Genomic DNA, 20,479 nt, shown 5'->3' on the forward strand with positions numbered 1-20,479 from the left:
AGACAGTTTTCTGAAAAGCTATGTTTCTATGTCAGTCGTTCTTCGATTTTTCAAAAATAGCAGATCTACAAGCTCGTATGAGCTTGTAGATCTGGTATTTTTCAATAGCTAAAGCATAACATAATGCTAACACCAAAAGGGGTTCCTGCCCAAAATGGGTTAAAAAATATAACTAAATAAATAGCTTATCAAGAATCTCACAATTCACTATTTTTGTAGCATACGTTTAGAATTAAGTGGTTAGTTAAAAAATGAACACGCTTCTTGATTATTCGATTGATAATCGACTAAAGATTATCGCTGAGGAAATAATCAATAGTTCAGCCCTAATCACTATCTCTCTGTGTTCCTTCCCATTACAGTCAGAACTACAGCCTCACTCCCAATCTAAACTATGGAATGAACTTCCCATTGCAGTCAGAACTACAGACTCACTCCCAATCTAAACTATGGAATGAACTTCCCATTACAGTCAGAACTACAGACTCACTCCCAATCTAAACTATGGAATGAACTTCCCATTGCAGTCAGAACTGCAGACTCACTCCCAATCTAAACTATGGAATGGACTTCCCATTGCAGTCAGAACTACAGACTCACTCCCAATCTAAACTATGGAATGAACTTCCCATCGCAGTCAGAACTACAGACTCACTCCCAATCTAAACTTTGGAATGGACTTCCCATTGCAGTCAGAACTACAGACTCACTCCCAATCTAAACTATGGAATGAACTTCCCATTACAGTCAGAACTACAGACTCACTCCCAATCTAAACTATGGAATGAACTTCCCATTACAGTCAGAACTACAGATTCACTCCCAATCTAAACTATGGAATGAACTTCCCATTGCAGTCAGAACTGCAGACTCACTCCCAATCTAAACTATGGAATGGACTTCCCATTGCAGTCAGAACTACAGACTCACTCCCAATCTAAACTATGGAATGAACTTCCCATCGCAGTCAGAACTACAGACTCACTCCCAATCTAAACTTTGGAATGGACTTCCCATTGCAGTCAGAACTACAGACTCACTCCCAATCTAAACTATGGAATGAACTTCCCATTACAGTCAGAACTACAGACTCACTCCCAATCTAAACTATGGAATGAACTTCCCATTACAGTCAGAACTACAGATTCACTCCCAATCTAAACTATGGAATGAACTTCCCATTGTAGTCAGAGCTACAGATTCACTCCCAATCTAAACTATGGAATGAACTTCCCATTGCAGTCAGAACTACAGACTCACTCCCAATCTAAACTATGGAATGAACTTCCCATTGTAGTGAGAGCTACATATTCACTCCCAATCTAAACTATGGAATGAACTTCCCATCGCAGTCAGAACTACAGACTCACTCCCAATCTAAACTTTGGAATGGACTTCCCATTGCAGTCAGAACTACAGACTCAATCCCAATCTAAACTATGGAATGAACTTCCCATTACAGTCAGAACTACAGACTCACTCCCAATCTAAACTATGGAATGAACTTCCCATTACAGTCAGAACTACAGATTCACTCCCAATCTAAACTATGGAATGAACTTCCCATTGTAGTCAGAGCTACAGATTCACTCCCAATCTAAACTATGGAATGAACTTCCCATTGCAGTCAGAACTACAGACTCACTCCCGAGTCCCAATCTAAACTATGGAATGAACTTCCCATTGTAGTCAGAGCTACAGATTCACTCCCAATCTAAACTATGGAATGAACTTCCCATTGCAGTCAGAACTACAGACTCACTCCCAATCTAAACTATGGAATGAACTTCCCATTGCAGTCAGAACTACAGACTCACTCCCAATCTAAACTATGGAATGACCTTCCCATTACAGTCAGAACTACAGACTCACTCCCAATCTTCCACCGTAGTCTGAAAACTTTTTAAATGTTATCCTTTATCATTTATCATTTTATCATTTTAGGCGAAAGGTTTAAAAAATATAACTAAATAAATGCCTCTAGGGCTGTCTGTCACCGTTACACATTTATCCCATTCAGGGCGGGAACCCCTTTTGGTGTTTTAAGCATCATGTTGTACTTTAGCTATTGCAAAATAGCAGATCTACAAGCTCATAGCGCGCCACCGCTGCATGAAAATCATCTTTTACTTCCTGTAATAACAACCTAAAAAACATGAACCGTGGTTGAAAAAAACCCCAAAGTTGTCCTTTAACACTCTCAAGACTTCCCTCATAGACTTTTCAGAAAGTATTTATTTAAAGGCGTTTACGCTGCGGACAAAGTCAACTCTTGTCGTGACAAATCATGACAACAAACACAATGTTTTGGGCCAAACAAAGAATTAGAAAGTAGAAAAAAAACAGCAGGTTACAACACTTTTTTTGTTGTTTTTCTTCTTTGTAATTATTTGTTTGGTCCAAAACATTGTGTTTGTTGTCATGATTTGTGACGACAAGAGTTGGCTTGTCCGCGGCGTAAACGTCTTTAAATAAATACTTTCTGAAAAGTCTATGAGGAAAATGAACGTGGAATTCATTGTGTTTGTTGTCATGATTTGTCACGACTCGAGTTGGCTTTGTACGACGCTTAAAACGTGCGTGCGTGTGTGCGTGTGTGCCGCTGCGCTGCAGGTGCGTGTGACCGGCGCGGTGGTGGTTCGGGACGGGAAGGTTATGGGGCTCCACCGCTCGGGGCCAGAGCTCCACGCCGGCCAGGCGGTGGTCATCACACACGGAGCCTCGCTGTCCGGATGTCAGCTGTTCTTCTCCAGACGACCATGCTGCACCTGCCTCAAGATGATCATCAATGGTAGGGAGGGATGGAGGGGAGGGAGGGGAGGGAGGGATGGATGGAGGGAGGGAGGGATGGAGGGATGGAGGGAGGGAGGGAGGGATGGAGGGATGGAGGGGAGGGATGGAAGGGAGGGAGGGATGGATGGATGGATGGATGGAGGGAGGGAGGGAGGGAGGGAGGGAGGGATGGAGGGAGGGAGGGATGGAGGGAGGGAGGGATGGATGGAGGGAGGAAGGAAGGAAGGAAGGGAGGGATGGATGGAGGGAGGGATGGAGAGAGGGAGGGAGGGATGGAGAGAGAGAGGGAGGGATGGATGGAGGGAGGGATGGAGGGAGAGAGGGATGGAGAGAGGGAGGGATGGATGGATGGAGGGATGGAGAGAGGGAGGGAGGGATGGAGAGAGGGATGGATGGATGGAGGGAGGGAGGGATGGATGGAGGGAGAGAGGGATGGATGGAGGGATGGAGGGAGGGAGGGATGGAGGGATGGATGGAGGGAGGGAGGGATGGATGGAGGGAGGGATGGAGGGATGGATGGAGGGAGGGATGGATGGAGGGATGGAGGGATGGATGGAGGGATGGAGGGATGGATGGAGGGAGGGAGGGAGGGAGGGATGGATGGATGGATGGAGGGATGGATGGATGGAGGGAGGGATGGAGGGATGGAGGGAGGGATGGATGGATTTATCCCATTCAGGGCGGGAACCCCTTTTGGTGTTTCAAGCATCATGTTATACTTTAGCTATTGAAAAATATCAGATCTACAAGCTCATAGCGCGGCACCGCTGCATGAAAAACAACACTCATCTTTTACTTCCTGTAATAACAACCTAAAAAACATGAATCTTCCAAAAATCCAAAGTTGTCCTTTAACACTCTCAAGACTTCCCTCATAGACTTTTCAGAAAGTATTTATTTAAAGACTTAAATAAATACTTTCTGAAAAGTCTATGAGGAAAATGAACGGGGAATTCATTGTGTTTGTTGTCATGATTTGTCACGACTCGAGTTGGCTTTGTACGACGCTTAAAAGGTCTTTAAATAAATACTTTTTGAAATGTCTATGAGGGAAAAATGCACTGGGATTCATTTCCTGGGCCTGGCGTCGTCATGAAAGGGGGCGGGACTGGGCCTGGAGTCGTCATGAAAGGGGGCGGTCCTGGGCCTGGCGTTGTCATGAAAGGGGGCGGGACTGCGACACTCTATAGCTGAGTGAATACTGATCATGTGGTTGTTGTTGTCCTCCCCCTCCCGTCCAGCGGGGGTCAGTCAGGTGGCGTTTTGGCCCGGGGACCCCGAGGTCAGCCTCCTGAGGTCGGCCGCCGACACCTCCCAGAATGCAGCAGCAGCAGCAGCCGGTGGCGGCGGCGGTGATGATGATGACTCCATTTCCCAGGAGGCCTTGCTGGACGCGGTGGCGGCAGAGAGGCTGAAGTCCAACAGCCGGCCGCGCCTCTGCGTGGTCCTGCAGCCGCTGGCCGCCGGCCTGCCGCAGTTCATAGAGCTGGCCAGCAGGGGGAGCGACTTCATGGAGCGGCTCCGAGACGACGAGCCGGAGCTGGACGCCGCGGAGCTCTTCTTCAGGTGCCTTCACATTAAAAGTCCTATCTGAGCCTTTTGATCTGCCTTCACATTAAAAGTTCTATCTAAACCTTTTGATCTGCCTTCAATTTAGTGAACCATTTCCCATTGCCCGTATAGGGCTAGTCTCCCATTGGATAAGAGGCCAGCCAATCATGAAAATCTGGCCACTACAACCTACAAAATCTGGCCACTGGCAACCTGACTGTAGAAAGTAACAGTACAGTAAAGAACTTGGGGATCACTATTGATTCTGAACTGAATTTTAATTCACACATTAAATCATGTTACCAAGATTGCCTTTTTTCATCTTAGAAATATTGCACGAATCAGAGCCTTTTTGTCACTGGACGATGCAAAAACGCTAATCCACGCCTTTGTTTTTTCTCGGCTTGATTACTGCAATGCACTTTTTTCTGGATTGCCTAAGAAATCAACTGACAGATTACAACTTGTCCAAAATGCAGCAGCCAGAGTCTTAACTAGAACTAAGATGAGAGAACATATTACTCCAGTCTTGGCCTCATTGCACTGGCTTCCGGTTGTTTTTAGGATTGATTTTAAAATTATTTTACTTGTTTATAAAGCTCTCAATGGTCTCGCACCTCCCTACCTACATGACTGCCTGCCGAAATATGTCCCAAACCGCCCCCTAAGGTCTTCCACTGCTGGCCTGCTCGCTTTGCCTAAAAAAATGGCAACTAAAAAATACGGGGAAGCAGCTTTTTGCTTCTACGGGCCGACGGCGTGGAACAAACTCCCACTGTACCTTCGACAGGCAGCCTCTGTAGACATTTTTAAAGCTCAGCTCAAGACCCACTTCTACACCCTTGCTTTTAATTGATTTATTTGTCTTTTAAAAAAAATGTTATTCATGTCCTCACTGTATTGTTTATGCCCTGCCTTTCTTTTCTTTTTTTGTGTAAAGCACTTTGAGCTGCATTTCATGTCATGAAAGGTGCTATACAAATAAAGTTTTATTATTATTATTATTATTACAGCTACTAGATCACGTGACTACGTGACTATCAACTGATTATTGATCAGCTCTGCAAGCTGATGAAAATATCTTCAAACATAGCAGATCTACAAGCTCAAAAGATTCAAACAGCAGATCTACAAGCTCACAAGATTCAAACATAGCAGATCTACAAGCTCACAAGATTCAAACAGCAGATCTACAAGCTCACAAGATTCAAACATAGCAGATCTACAAGCTCACAAGATTCAAACATAGCAGATCTACAAGCTCACAAGATTCAAACATAGCAGATCCGGACCACAATTGGTCCGGAGTACATCGTCTCTGCCTGAGAGATCCCAGACTCACCCTTAGCTGGTAGAATGCAAATGTTGTCCAGCAGGGGGAGTGGTTCTACCAGGCTAGGGTCCGTGGCCAAATACAGACAATACTGGGGTTTTTTTCTTCATAAAACCGTCATGATTTAGAAGACATTTTGGTAGAATATGGTCTCGGGACTCGATGAGGTTACTCTGTGCAAATGTCTTCTTCTTCTTCTCATCCTCCTCCTCCCACTCCTCCTCCTCCTCCTCCTCCTCTCACCCACCTCCTCCTCCTCCTCTCCCCCTCCTCTCCTCCTCCTCCTCCTCCTCTCACCCACCTCCTCTCCTCCTCCCCCTCCTCCTCCTCTCCTCCTCCTCCTCCCCCTCCCCCTCCCCCTCCTCCTCCTCCCCTCCCTCCTCTCCTCCTCCTCCTCCTCCTCCTCAGACAGCGGAGGAGTCACCTGGAGGAGTTGTCCAGGCGTTTCCTGGTGGTCTCGGAGCGCGGCCATGGAGCGGTCCTGTCCGCCATGCGTCTGGAGACGTTCTGCACGGAGCCGTGCTTCTCCAGCCTCAGGGACAACATGAGGGAGCTGCTGGGGGTGCTGGCGTCGGTGGCCGCGGGGGTCCCTCTGATGCACCACGGCTTCTATGACAGGTTGGTTCCACCCCGGGGGTCCCTCTGTGGCCGCAGGGGTCCCTCTGATGCACCACGGCTTCTATGACAGGTTGGTTCCACCGCGGGGGTCCCTCTGATGGCGTATGTGGCCACGGGGGTCCCCCTGATGGCATATGTGGCCGCGGGGGTCCCTCTGTGGCCGCGGGGGTCCCTCTGTGGCCGCGGAGGTCCCTCTGATGCACCACGGCTTCTATGACAGGTTGGTTCCACCCCGGGGGTCCCTCTGTGGCCGCGGGGGTCCCTCTGTGGCCGTGGGGGTCCCTCTGGCCGCGGGGGTCCCTCTGTGGCCGTGGGGATCCCCCTGGGGCCGCGGGGGTCCCTCTGGGGCCGCGGGGGTCCCTTTGTGGCCGCGGGGGTCCCTCTGGGGCCGCGGGGGTCCCCCTGGGGCCGCGGGGGTCCCCCTGATGCACCACGGCTTCTATGACAGGTTGGTTCCACCCCGGGGGTCCCCCTGTGGCCGCGGGGGTCCCCCTGATGCACCACAGCTTCTATGACAGGTTGGTTCCACCCCGGGGATCCCTCTGATGGCGTATGTGGCCGCGGGGGTCCCTCTGTGGCCGCGGGGGTCCCTCTGTGGCCCCGGGGGTCCCCCTGGGGCCGCGGGGGTCCCCCTGATGCACCACGGCTTCTATGACAGGTTGGTTCCACCAACACACTGCACTGGGACAGTGGTTCTCAAACCTTTTCATGTCAAGGACCCCCAAATTGACACTCATTAACCCCGCTGACCCCCATTTGAAAATATATGCCAGGGACCCCCATTTGAAAATATATGCCAAGGACCCCCATTTGAAAATATATGCCAGGGACCCCCATTTGAAAATATATGCCAGGGACCCCCATAAGAGAAGATCTTTACGGCTCTAGCAGTGATTCTCAACCATTTTCATTTCAAGGACACCCAGTTTGACGTGCATTAGGCTACGGACCCCCATTTAATGGCATTTCTATCTCTGGGACCCCCAATTTATATTGTAAAATCAAAGTTAATTTAACTCAGACAGTGTACACTCTCTGAGTTACAGACCCATAAGGGTCCATTTGGTTCCATTTGTACACTCTCAGAGTTACAGACCCATAAGGGTCCATTTGGTTCCATTTGTACACTCTCCGAGTTACAGACCCATAAGGGTCCATTTGGTTCCATTTGTACACTCTCAGAGTTACAGACCCATAAGGGTCCATTTGGTTCCTATAGTTATCATTTAGCTGGGGACCCCCTGGAACTCAATCAAGGGGCCCCAGACTCCACTTTGAGAACCAGTGCACTGCACCAACCGAAGCCAATCAGCGCTGAGGTTGTCCGCAACCGAGGAATAGTTTTGGCTGTTTTACTCAACGGTGGAAAAACAGGTCTTTGTAACCTGAGATTAGGATTAAAACAAAACTACAGTGACAAACCTCTTTGGACCATGGACGACGGCACTTAGTTCTTTAGACCCACTGCTTTCACAAGGTCACAGGTCACAGGAAGGTCACAAGGTCACAGGAAGAGCACCTTTGAGATGTTCGTGATTTTTGACGGAGCTCTGTGTGTGTGTGTGGGTGGCTGGGTGGGTCTGAGCATGACAACAGCATGGTTGTTTTTCACCACCTGTGCGCAACCTAACACACACACAAACGCACATATTAACTGTATATATGATGATTTCGGGTGTGCCAGTACAGTACAGTGCCAGTACAGTACAGTGACAGTGCAGTACAGTAGAGGGACCCCCCACACGGTAACTCTGTCATTTCTCAACCGCTTCGGACGTGAGGCGGCTCGCCGGAATCGGCCCGGCCCCCTGGGGGTCTGGAACTTCCGGGGACCCCCCGGGGACCCCCACACGGAGTTGCACCTCTCACTTCACACGGGTGTGATTCTTCTGTTCATGTTGGTGTCGTTTCTGTCTTCTAGTGCGCCGTGTTCCAGCGCGGAGATAGCCACTCCCACACCGCATGCCTCCTCCGTGACTCCGCCCCACGGGGGTGTGTCCCAGGAAGTGGCCCGACACTGCATCATCCAGGCCAGACTGCTTTCCTATAGGACAGGTAGGCCACTGAATCCTTCACAATAATGGCGCTAGAGCACCAGCCATTATGAGGGAGTTCTTATTCTGAAGCAGAGAAGCAAAGATTTGAGTTAAAAACGTTCTAAGATTTGCGCCACGTTTTCACAATAAAAAAAAAATAGCAGATCGCGCGGCACCGACTCGGTGCCGCACGGCACTCGGTGCCGCGCTACGAGCTTGTAGATCTGCTATTCTTCAACAGCTAAAGTATAACGTAATGCTTTAAAACACCAAAAGGGGTTCCCGCATCCAGAATGGGTTAAAAAGGCCTAATGATGATCTCGTGCGCGGATGCGACCACGTAAGTGCGTTTCACGTCAAACGTTGACGTCTCCCTGACGGTAAACGGTGTCTTTCATTCCACACAGAGGACCCCAAGGTGGGCGTGGGGGCCGTCATCTGGACCCAGGGCCCGGCGGTGAGTCCCTCTCCTCTTGGCTTTTGTTACTGCTTCATTTGTGATGGACATTAATCGGCAAACAGATCTCTATCGGTACCGGCCCGATTCTAGTTGTTTTTGGATTAATCGGCATGTGATGCTGTGTTGTCACTGTAGGCTCTGTGCAGAGGGACGGGTGGCCTATCCCTGCTGGGGTTGTTCTGTGATGCTGTGTTGTCACTGTAGGCTCTGTGCAGAGGGACGGGTGGCCTATCCCTGCTGGGTTGCGGGTACAACGCCTACCCGGCGGGCTCGCAGTACGCAGAGTACCCTCAGATGGACGACAAGCAGCCGGACCGCCAGAGACGCAAATACCGCTTCATGATCCACGCGGAGCAGAACGCACTGACCTTTAGGTCAGAGCGCACACGTACGCACGCACGCACGCACGCACGCACGCACGCACGCACGCAGGCACGCACGCACGCACGCACGGGGGTTGGGGTCAATTCCCAAGCCGTTTTTCTTCTTTTTTTCTTTTTTCTTTTATAGGTCTGTCACTCAAATGATTACACATTTTAACCAGATTAATCACACCTTAAACATGTATTAATCATGATTAATCACAGCTTAAACATGGCCAAAGCATTTCCGGGGGTCCCCAGAGGGGGTCCCCAGAGGGTAACTCTGACTGAGTGTGTGTTTTGTTCTGGAAGTGGACTCCATGCTGGTGTCGTTTCAGGAGCAGGGAGATCAGGCCCGCGGAGCCCGTCCTGATGTTTGTGACCAAGTGTCCGTGTGACGAGTGCGTCCCCCTGATCCTGGGAGCGGGCGTCACTCACCTCTACACCACGGACCAGGACAGCGGGAAGGACAAGGGAGACATCTCCTACCGGAGGTTCAGCCGCCTCCAGGGAGTCCGCAAGTTCATAGTGAGTACTAGTGGAAGTACCCGTTCCACTCTGACTGTGTCCTGTACGTTTTAGTGAGTACTAGTGGAAGTACTCGTTCCATTCTGACTGTGTCCTGTACGTTTTAGTGAGTAGTGAGTAGTGGAAGTACTCGTTCCATTCTGACTGTGTCCTGTACGTTTTAGTGAGTAGTGAGTAGTGGAAGTACTCGTTCCATTCTGACTGTGTCCTGTACGTTTTAGTGAGTAGTGAGTAGTGGAAGTACTCGTTCCATTCTGACTGTGTCCTGTACGTTTTAGTGAGTAGTGAGTAGTGGAAGTACTCGTTCCATTCTGACTGTGTCCTGTACGTTTTAGTGAGTAGTGAGTAGTGGAAGTACTCGTTCCATTCTGACTGTGTCCTGTACGTTTTAGTGAGTAGTGAGTAGTGGAAGTACTCGTTCCATTCTGACTGTGTCCTGTACGTTTTAGTGAGTAGTCAGGATAGAAGGTGTGTGTGTGTGTGTGTGTGTGTGTGTGTGTGTGTGTGTGTGTGTGTGTGTGTGTGTGTGTGTGTGTGTGTGTGTGTGTGTGTGTGTGTGTGTGTGTGTGTGTGTGTGTGTGTGTGTGTGTGTGTGTGTGTGTGTGTGTGTGTGTGTGTGTGTGTGTGTGTGTGTGTGTGTGTGTGTGTGTGTGTGTGTGCGCGTGTGCGTGTCCCTGACACTGCGCTCCATGTCTTCACAGTGGCAGAAGGCTTTGTCCTCCTCCTACCTTGGAGTTGCAAGTAAGTGATTCTTAATCTTTCTCGTCAAACATTCAAACCTGCCTTTATTCTGTTTAAATGGAACTCTCTGGAGTCCTGGACCAATTGGACCGTGCTATCGTGTGTGTGTGTCTGTGTGTGTGTGTGTGTGTTTCTGTGTGTGTGTCTATGTCCGTGCGTGCGTGCGTGCGTAGATGGCTGTGTTAGGAAGCATGGCAGGCAGCCTGAACAGGAGAAGCCGTCTTGCAGCAAGAAGCGTTGCACCCGTGACAGAGCCCTGAGGGACACCCAGGAAGAAGCGTTGCTCCCGTGACAGAGCCCTGTGGGACACCCAAGGACTGTCTAAAGAGGACGAGACGCGAAGACCGTACGGGCGACGCCATGCTGCTCCCTGGAAGGAAAGAAGACCGTACGGGCGACGCCATGTTGCTCCCTGGAAGGAAAGAAACATGCACAATGGGCTATACACTTCCGCGTTCAGCTTCCTTGGTCTCAACTGCGCATGTTTCTTTCCTTCCAGGGAGCAACATGGCGTCGCCCGTACGGTCTACAGTGGCCTTCGCGTCTCGTCCTCTTTAGACAGTCCTTGGGGACACCCAGGAAGAAGCGTTGCTCCCGTGACAGAGCCCTGAGGGACACCCAGGAAGAAGCGTTGCTCCCGTGACAGCCCTGAGGGACACCCAGGAAGGAGAACTGTGAAGGAAGGAATGGATGCAGGGTGCATCACACGGTTGGGTCGTAATGGAGAATACGGATCGGTGCATCCCACGGTTGGGGAGCACACAGTGCATGCTGGACCATTTATTTTAATCACTATATTGTATATAAGGAAACGAGGTTATCATAAAGACAGTAATATATTCAGAAAACGTTTGTGTCTGCAGATGTATAATATATTTTTAAGTCATTTAAAAAAAAATCTATATATTTTAAATGTTAAAAAGTCAAAGTCGTACGATTTGTCACACACGTTACCGCAGTGAAATTTGTTCTCCGCATTTGACCCATCTCTCTAGGAGCGGTTGAGCTGCAGCCGTGCCGCGCTCGGGAATCATATTTAATAGATTTGACCCCCCGGATCCAACCCATTGATGCTGAGTGCCAAGCAGGGAGGCATTGGGTCCCATTTTTACTTGGTATGACCCGGCCGGGGATCGAACCCCGACCTCCCAGTTTCAGGGTGGACACTTTAACTGTCTGGTGACATAAACATGTGTTGTACAGACCAGGCGTCACATTCACTGTGAGTACGTCGCGACACCCCCACTCTGGCTGGGTCCCTGGCTGCGTCCCTGGCTGGGTCCCTGGTTGGGTCCCTGGCTGGGACCCTGGCTGGGTCCCTGGTTGGGTCCCTGGTTGGGTCCCTGGCTGGGTCCCTGGCTGGGTCCCTGGGTCCCTGGTTGGGTCCCTGGCAGGGTCCCTGGCTGGGTCCCTGGCTCGGTCCCTGGCTGGGTCCCTGGCTGGGTCCCTGGTTGGGTCCCTGGCTGGGTCCCTGGCTGGGTCCCTGGGTCCCTGGCTGGGTCCCTGGCTGGGTCCCTGGGTCCCTGGCTGGGTCCCTGGCTGGGTCCCTGGTTGGGTCCCTGGCTGGGTCCCTGGGTCCCTGGTTGGGTCCCTGGCTGGGTCCCTGGTTGGGTCCCTGGCTGGGTCCCTGGGTCCCTGGTTGGGTCCCTGGCTGGGTCCCTGGTTGGGTCACTGGCTGGGTCCCTGGCTGGGTCCCTGGTTGGGTCCCTGGCTGGGTCCCTGGCTGGGTCCCTGGTTGGGTCCCTGGCTGGGTCCCTGGCTGGGTCCCTGGCTGGGTCCCTGGGTCCCTGGTTGGGTCCCTGGCTGGGTCCCTGGTTGGGTCACTGGCTGGGTCCCTGGCTGGGTCCCTGGTTGGGTCCCTGGCTGGGTCCCTGGTTGGGTCCCTGGCTGGGTCCCTGGCTGGGTCCCTGGTTGGGTCCCTGGCTGGGTCCCTGGTTGGGTCACTGGCTGGGTCCCTGGCTGGGTCCCTGGTTGGGTCCCTGGCTGGGTCCCTGGCTGGGTCCCTGGTTGGGTCCCTGGCTGGGTCCCTGGTTGGGTCCCTGGCTGGGTCCCTGGCTGGGTTTTCACAACCAAGTGTCACTCTTGCACAGCCTAACACACACATATTAACTGTATATATGATGATTTCAGGTGTGACAGTACAGTAGAGGGACCCCCTGGGGACCCCCACACGGTAACTCTCATTCCTCAACCGCTTTGGACGCGGGGTGGCTCGCCAGAACCGGGCCGGCACCCTTGGTGCGTTCCTGGGGGTCTGGAAGTTCCGGGGATCCCCCGGGACCCCCACACGGTAACTCTGTTATTTCTCTATCGTATCTGACGCGGCTCGCCGGAACCGGGCCGGCACCCTGGGCGTGTTCCTGCGGGTCTGGAAGTTCCGGGGACCCCCAGGGACCCCCCAGGGCCCCCCCGGTGATTAAGAACAGAATTGCGTATACCATCTTAGCTCTGCCTCTTAGAAAGTTTTCCTTTTTTAAAGTTTTGAAAATGTAGCAAATAATTTATTAGGAATTTACCGTACTTTGTTTAAATTGGTCTTGGGCAAACGTAAACTTCTCCATACTCGTATTATATAGGCCTACAGTTATGTGTCATATGTATGATTCCTGTTTACATCACTGTTTATGTGCATTATGCTGGAATAAATTTGAAAAGTTTAATTTAACAAAATGTTTCGATGAAATGTCCTTACATTGCAAAAACGTTTTACATCCAATCAAATTATTAAGCTTTATTTTATTGAGCAACATTTCTGGTTTAATTTCATATTGATAGAATTTTTGGAGGAATGATCGTAAAAACTTCACTTGGTCTAACCGAAAAACATTATACCAAATAATTCAACCTAAAAAAGGTGAAATTCTCAATAAATCATGTTATCAACTAGTTGGGCCTGATCTTACATTAGAACTATTTAAATAAATCATGTTATCAACTAGTTGGGCCTGATCTTACATTAGATCTATTTAAATAAATCATGTTATCAACTAGTTGGGCCTGATCTTACATTAGAACTATTTAAATAAATCATGTTATCAACTAGTTGGGCCTGATCTTACATTAGATCTATTTAAATAAATCATGTTATCAACTAGTTGGGCCTGATCTTACATTAGATCTATTTAAATAAATCATGTTATCAACTAGTTGGGCCTGATCTTACATTAGAACTATTTAAATAAATCATGTTATCAACTAGTTGGGCCTGATCTTACATTAGAACTATTTAAATAAATCATGTTATCAACTAGTTGGGCCTGATCTTACATTATAACTATTTAAATCAATCATGTTATCAACTAGTTGGGCCTGATCTTACATTAGAACTATTTAAATAAATCATGTTATCAACTAGTTGGGCCTGATCTTACATTAGAACTATTTAAATAAATCATGTTATCAACTAGTTGGGCCTGATCTTACATTAGAACTATTTAAATAAATCATGTTATCAACTAGTTGGGCCTGATCTTACATTAGAACTATTTAAATAAATCATGTTATCAACTAGTTGGGCCTGATCTTACATTAGAACTATTTAAGCATCCCTATTAAGTTCACATCGTGTCGCATTGCGATGTGTTGTGAGCTTGTAGATCGGCTATTTTCTTGCGTGTGCGCAAGTGCGTGCGTGCGTGTCGCTGCTGCACAGTGAACACAGGCTCGCGCGGCTCGGGTCCAACACGGTCCACACCGGTCCCAGGCAGTGGTTTTCCCCGCCGTCAGACTCCCCAGTCCAGACCCATTATTTAGTTAGGTAAAGTTAGCTTAAGTTGTGGCAAATCTGCACAAAAATGCTTACCACTAGCTTTCTTCACAGATGTTGTTCATAAAGGTGTCTACTATCACAGAATTTTTTTTTCCAACCCAACTCCCTTGGGAAACTTTGTGACAGCTTCTGAAAGTTGGGGTACCATTATCAACCAATATAAGGCAAATAATTCCAAATGTCAAACTAGGGGGGGTTTCATGATGCTGAATCCATTCCAAGCATTAGTTTTGAACGAAAAACACTCCTTGGGCTAAATTCGGCCATAGCCACTTGCCCAAATGTGCCCAAATGTGCTGACCTCATCACATTTGTGATGACGGCTATGGGCATTTTTAGGCAAAGGAGTGTTTTTTGTACAAAACTAATGCTTGCAATGGATTCAGCATCATGAAAACCCCCTAGTTTGACATGTCACATGCTACTTAAAGTATAATGAAATTTGGAATTTGTTTTGCCATATATTGGTTGATAATGGTACCCCAACTTTCAGCAGCTGTCACAAAGTTTCCCAAGGGAGTTGGGTTGGAACACATTTTTCTGTGATAGTAGACACCTTTATGAACACATCTGTGAAGAAAGCTAGTGGTAAGCATTTTTTTCCAGATTTGCCACAACTTAAGCTAACTTTCCCTTATTAATTATACTATGTTATATTTCATTATATAGTATGATCTGTATTCTGTAACCAGCGGACAATGATTTGTACAGCACTGGACCCGGGGCCAGTGAGAGGAGGCGCAGAGCACTGGACCCGGGGCCAGTGAGAGGAGGCGCTCAGAGGCGGGGTGCACTGTGGAGCGCTCAGAGGAGGGGTGCACTGTGGACGCTCAGAGGCGGGGTGCACTGTGGAGCGCTCAGAGGAGGGGTGCACTGTGGAGCGCTCAGAGGAGGGGTGCACTGTGGGGCGCTCAGAGGAGGGGTGCACTGTGGGGCGCTCAGAGGAGGGGTGCACTGTGGAGCGCTCAGAGGAGGGGTGCACTGTGGAGCGCTCAGAGGAGGGGTGCACTGTGGAGCGCTCAGAGGAGGGGTGCACTGTGGAGCGCTCAGAGGAGGGGTGCACTGTGGAGCGCTCAGAGGAGGGGTGCACTGTGGAGTGCTCTGGGTGAGATTTAAGCAATATTACACGAGAGGAACTCGACTTCGTCTCGTTCCTGACCGCATCACTGTCGTGGCAATAATCACATTAACCCACACCCTCGAATGTAATATTGCAATTATACAACAGTTACCCTTAAAACTAAGAAAATGTAGTCACTATATGACCACAAATGTCCCAAGAAACTAGCTAGCCTAGCCACCGAGTTCTTTGTTTTGATTAGGTGTGGAGTGGTGCTGGTTTGAACCACAGCTAGAAGGCTGTTTCAACCAACAGCCTCACAGTGGGGTGTAGTCAGCCCTACAGCCTCACAGTGGGGTGTAGTCAGCCCTACACAGCCTCACAGTGGGGTGTAGTCAGCCCTACACAGCCTCACAGTGGGGTGTAGTCAGCCCTACACAGCCTCACAGTGGGGTGTAGTCAGCCCTACACAGCCTCACAGTGGGGTGTAGTCAGCCCTACAGCCTCACAGTGGGGTGTAGTCAGCCCTACACAGCCTCACAGTGGGGTGTAGTCAGCCCTACACAGCCTCACAGTGGGGTGTAGTCCGCCCTACAGCCTCACAGTGGGGTGGTGGTATCATGCAGATGTAGAACCACAGTGGCGTGGTGGTATCATGCAGATGTAGAACCACAGTGGGGTGGTGGTATCATGCAGATGTAGAACCACAGTGGCGTGGTGGTATCATGTAGATGTAGAACCACAGTGGGGTGGTGGTATCATACAGATGTAGAACCACAGTGGGGTGGTGGTATCATACAGATGTAGAACCACAGTGGGGTGGTGGTATCATGCAGATGTAGAACCACAGTGGGGTGGTGGTATCATACAGATGTAGAACCACAGTGGGGTGGTGGTATCATACAGATGTAGAACCACAGTGGGGTGGTGGTATCATGCAGATGTAGAACCACAGTGGGGTGGTGGTATCATACAGATGTAGAACCACAGTGGGGTGGTGGTATCATGCAGATGTAGAACCACAGTGGGGTGGTGGTATCATGCAGATGTAGAACCACAGTCGGGTGGTGGTATCATGCAGATGTAGAACCACAGTGGGGTGGTGGTATCATGCAGATGTAGAACCACAGTGGGGTGGTGGTATCATACAGATGTAGAACCACAGTGGGGTGATGGTATCATGCAGATGTAGAACCACAGTGGGGTGGTGGTATCATGCAGATGTAGAACCACAGTGGGGTGGTGGCATCATGCAGATGTAGAACCACAGTGGGGTGGTGGTATCATACAGATGTAGAACCACAGTGGGGTGGTGGTATCATACAGATGTAGAACCACAGTAGGGTGGTGGTATCATACAGATGTAGAACCACAGTGGGGTGGTGGTATCATGCAGATGTAGAACCACAGTGGGGTGGTGGTATCATACAGATGTAGAACCACAGTGGGGTGGTGGTATCATGCAGATGTAGAACCACAGTGGGGTGGTGGTATCATGCAGATGTAGAACCACAGTGGGGTGGTGGTATCATGCAAATGTAGAACCACAGTGGGGTGGTGGTATCATGTTGATGTAGAACCACAGTGGGGTGGTGGTATCATGTTGATGTAGAACCACAGTGGGGTGGTGGTATCATGTTGATGTAGAACCACAGTGGGGTGGTGGTATCATGCAGATGTAGAACCACAGTGGGGTGGTGGTATCATGCAGATGTAGAACCACAGTGGGGTGGTGGTATCATGTTGATGTAGAACCACAGTGGGGTGGTGGTATCATACAGATGTAGAACCACAGTGGGGTGGTGGTATCATACAGATGTAGAACCACAGTGGGGTGGTGGTATCATGCAGATGTAGAACCACAGTGGGGTGGTGGTATCATACAGATGTAGAACCACAGTGGGGTGGTGGTATCATGCAGATGTAGAACCACAGTGGGGTGGTAGTATCATGCAGATGTAGAACCACAGTGGGGTGGTGGTATCATGCAGATGTAGAACCACAGTGGGGTGGTGGTATCATACAGATGTAGAACCACAGTGGGGTGGTGGTATCATACAGATGTAGAACCACAGTGGGGTGGTGGTATCATACAGATGTAGAACCACAGTGGGGTGGTGGTATCATACAGATGTAGAACCACAGTGGGGTGGTGGTATCATGCAGATGTAGAACCACAGTGGGGTGGTGGTATCATGCAGATGTAGAACCACAGTGGGGTGGTGGTATCATACAGATGTAGAACCACAGTGGGGTGGTGGTATCATGCAGATGTAGAACCACAGTGGGGTGGTGGTATCATGTAGATGTAGAACCACAGTGGGGTGGTGGTATCATGCAGATGTAGAACCACAGTGGGGTGGTGGTATCATGTTGATGTAGAACCACAGTGGGGTGGTGGTATCATGCAGATGTAGAACCACAGTGGGGTGGTGGTATCATACAGATGTAGAACCACAGTGGGGTGGTGGTATCATACAGATGTAGAACCAAAGTGGGGTGGTGGTATCATGTTGATGTAGAACCACAGTGGGGTGGTGGTATCATGCAGATGTAGAACCACAGTGTGGTGGTGGTGTCATGCAGATGTAGAACCACAGTGGGGTGGTGGTATCATGTAGATGTAGAACCACAGTGGGGTGGTGGTATCATGTAGATGTAGAACCACAGTGGGGTGGTGGTATCATGCAGATGTAGAACCACAGTGGGGTGGTGGTACCATGCAGATGTAGAACCACAGTGGGGTGGTGGTACCATGCAGATGTAGAACCACAGTGGGGTGGTGGTATCATGCAGATGTAGAACCACAGTGGGGTGGTGGTATCATGTAGATGTAGAACCACAGTGGGGTGGTGGTATCATGTAGATGTAGAACCACAGTGGGGTGGTGGTACCATGCAGATGTAGAACCACAGTGGGGTGGTGGTACCATGCAGATGTAGAACCACAGTGGGGTGGTGGTATCATGCAGATGTAGAACCACAGTGGGGTGGTGGTATCGTGCAGATGTAGAATCAAACGGCATACAAATTACAACCAGATAATCAGTTGTAAATAAATCTGCGATTAAGTTCAGCTGTGACCCCATTGCAAAGTGAAACAGTCTGAAACTCATCAGCCTCGTGCTAGAAAGCTCTCTCTCTGTGTGTGTGTGTGTGTGTGTGTGTGTGTGTGTGTGTGTGTGTGTGTGTGTGTGTGTGTGTGTGTGTGTGTGTGTGTGTGTGTGTGTGTGTGTGTGTGTGTGTGTGTGTGTGTGTGTGTGTGTGTGTGTGTGTGTGTGTGTGCGTGCGTGCGCACCTTTGACCACAGCCTAGAGGAAGCCTTTATGACCAAGGTCATTAAATACCAACCACTCCTAAACACCATCTCAGAGCTGGGCTGTATCGGTGCAGACTATTTGTGTTTATATTCAGCAGCCTAGGGCATTATACCCACAGACTGGTTGTTAGAGGGTTCCAACAACTTGGGATGCCCAAAAAGGCTGGCAGAGTATTGTAGCGTCTCTAAAAGGCTGGCAGAGTATTGTAGCGTCTCTAAAAGGCTGGCAGAGTATTGTAGTGTCTCTAAAAGGCTGGCAGAGTATTGTAGCGTCTCTAAAAGGCTGGCAGAGTATTGTAGCGTCTCTAAAAGGCTGGCAGAGTATTGTAGTGTCTCTAAAAGGCTGGCAGAGTATTGTAGCGTCTCTAAAAGGCTGGCAGAGTATTGTAGCGTCTCTAAAAGGCTGGCAGAGTATTGTAGCGTCTCTAAAAGGCTGGCAGAGTATTGTAGCGTCTCTAAAAGGCTGGCAGAGTATTGTAGCGTCTCTAAAAGGCTGGCAGAGTATTGTAGCGTCTCTAAAAGGCTGGCAGAGTATTGTAGCGTCTCTAAAAGGCTGGCAGAGTATTGTAGCGTCTCTAAAAGGCTGGCAGAGTATTGTAGCGTCTCTAAAAGGCTGGCAGAGTATTGTAGCGTCTCTAAAAGGCTGGCAGAGTATTGTAGCGTCTCTAAAAGGCTGGCAGAGTATTGTAGCGTCTCTGCTATAATTGTCAGCTGCCACATACAATATGGCGGAGTCAAGGTTCAAGGTCTTTATTAATGTCCCAGAAGGGCAATTGTGTTTACAGCAACAGTATAGTGGTTTCAGACATACAAACAATACAAAACAATACAGGACAACAACAGACATGAGACACCATAGCATAAACAGAGGTCTGGGCGCATCTAGTGCAGGTATAGAATAAAGATACAAAATAAGAAAGGCAAAACAGTGCTAAGATATAAAGTGCCGCATAAAGTGCTTGTTTCAGAATCGTCATCATCATTACATGATTACTGGCAGCGTTGACTGCACGAATCGAGGCAGGGACAAAGGAGTTCTTATATCTGTTGTTTTTGACAACGGGGGTGCCCAGACGACGGCCCGATGGCAACAGCCTGTACTCTGACTCCAGTGGGTGGGCATTATCCTGCCGAATGGCCCTGGCCTTCATGAGCAGCATCATCCTGCCGAATGGCCCTGGCCTTCATGAGCAGCTGTCTATTGTAGAAAGGATCCAGGCTCTCCAACTGGATGCCAGTCATTTTGGAGGCAGTTTTCACAATACTTCTAAGACGCTGCTACTTATACCCACAGATATATGCCTGTTGTAACATGAAAACACATGCCATGATTGTGTAAGTGTAACTCTATTGCACCTGCCTGCCTGACCAAGTCAAGGGTGTGGCCGTGGTTATGGGTTAGGGTTGAATAAAGTCCAAAGAATGTAATAGTTGTAGGAAGTCCATAGCCACGCCGTCTGAGGCATTGTAATAGTTGTAGGAAGTCCATAGCCACGCCGTCTGAGGCATTGTAATAGTTGTAGGAAGTCCATAGCCACGCTGTCTGAGGCATTGTAATAGTTGTAGAAAGTCCATAGCCACGCCGTCTGAGGCATTGTAATAGTTGTAGGAAGTCCATAGCCACGCCGCCTGAGGCATTGTAATAGTTGTAGGAAGTCCATAGCCACGCCGCCTGAGGCATTGTAATAGTTGTAGGAAGTCCATAGCCACGCCGTCTGAGGCATTGTAATAGTTGTAGGAAGTCCATAGCCACGCTGTCTGAGGCATTGTAATAGTTGTAGGAAGTCCATAGCCACACCGTCTGAGGCATTGTAATAGTTGTAGGAAGTCCATAGCCACGCCGTCTGAGGCATTGTAATAGTTGTAGGAAGTCCATAGCCACGCCGTCTGAGGCATTGTCCACGTGCAAA

General features: G+C 49.4%; 2 protein-coding genes across 2 annotated transcripts in view; one reads left to right on the forward strand and one right to left on the reverse strand.

The window, feature by feature from the left end:
• LOC306917665 (cytidine and dCMP deaminase domain-containing protein 1-like) overlaps positions 1-11,939 on the forward strand; it is a 15,736-nt gene extending 3,797 nt beyond the window's left edge. Inside the window, exons 3-11 of the mRNA XM_079495954.1 lie at positions 2,614-2,791; positions 4,035-4,359; positions 6,086-6,295; positions 8,217-8,350; positions 8,739-8,788; positions 8,996-9,165; positions 9,492-9,681; positions 10,383-10,422; positions 10,596-11,939. Coding sequence (XP_079352080.1) covers positions 2,614-2,791; positions 4,035-4,359; positions 6,086-6,295; positions 8,217-8,350; positions 8,739-8,788; positions 8,996-9,165; positions 9,492-9,681; positions 10,383-10,422; positions 10,596-10,714 — 1,416 coding nt within the window. The 3' untranslated portion in view covers positions 10,715-11,939. The remainder of the gene's footprint in view (positions 1-2,613; positions 2,792-4,034; positions 4,360-6,085; positions 6,296-8,216; positions 8,351-8,738; positions 8,789-8,995; positions 9,166-9,491; positions 9,682-10,382; positions 10,423-10,595) is intronic.
• Positions 1-20,479, reverse strand: part of LOC306917668 (myosin light chain 3, skeletal muscle isoform-like) — a 407,220-nt gene that overhangs the window by 25,229 nt on the left and 361,512 nt on the right. The window lies entirely within an intron of this gene.

This window comes from Electrona antarctica, assembly GCF_951216825.1.
Source record: "Electrona antarctica genome assembly, chromosome: 24".
Lineage (NCBI taxonomy): Eukaryota > Metazoa > Chordata > Actinopteri > Myctophiformes > Myctophidae > Electrona > Electrona antarctica.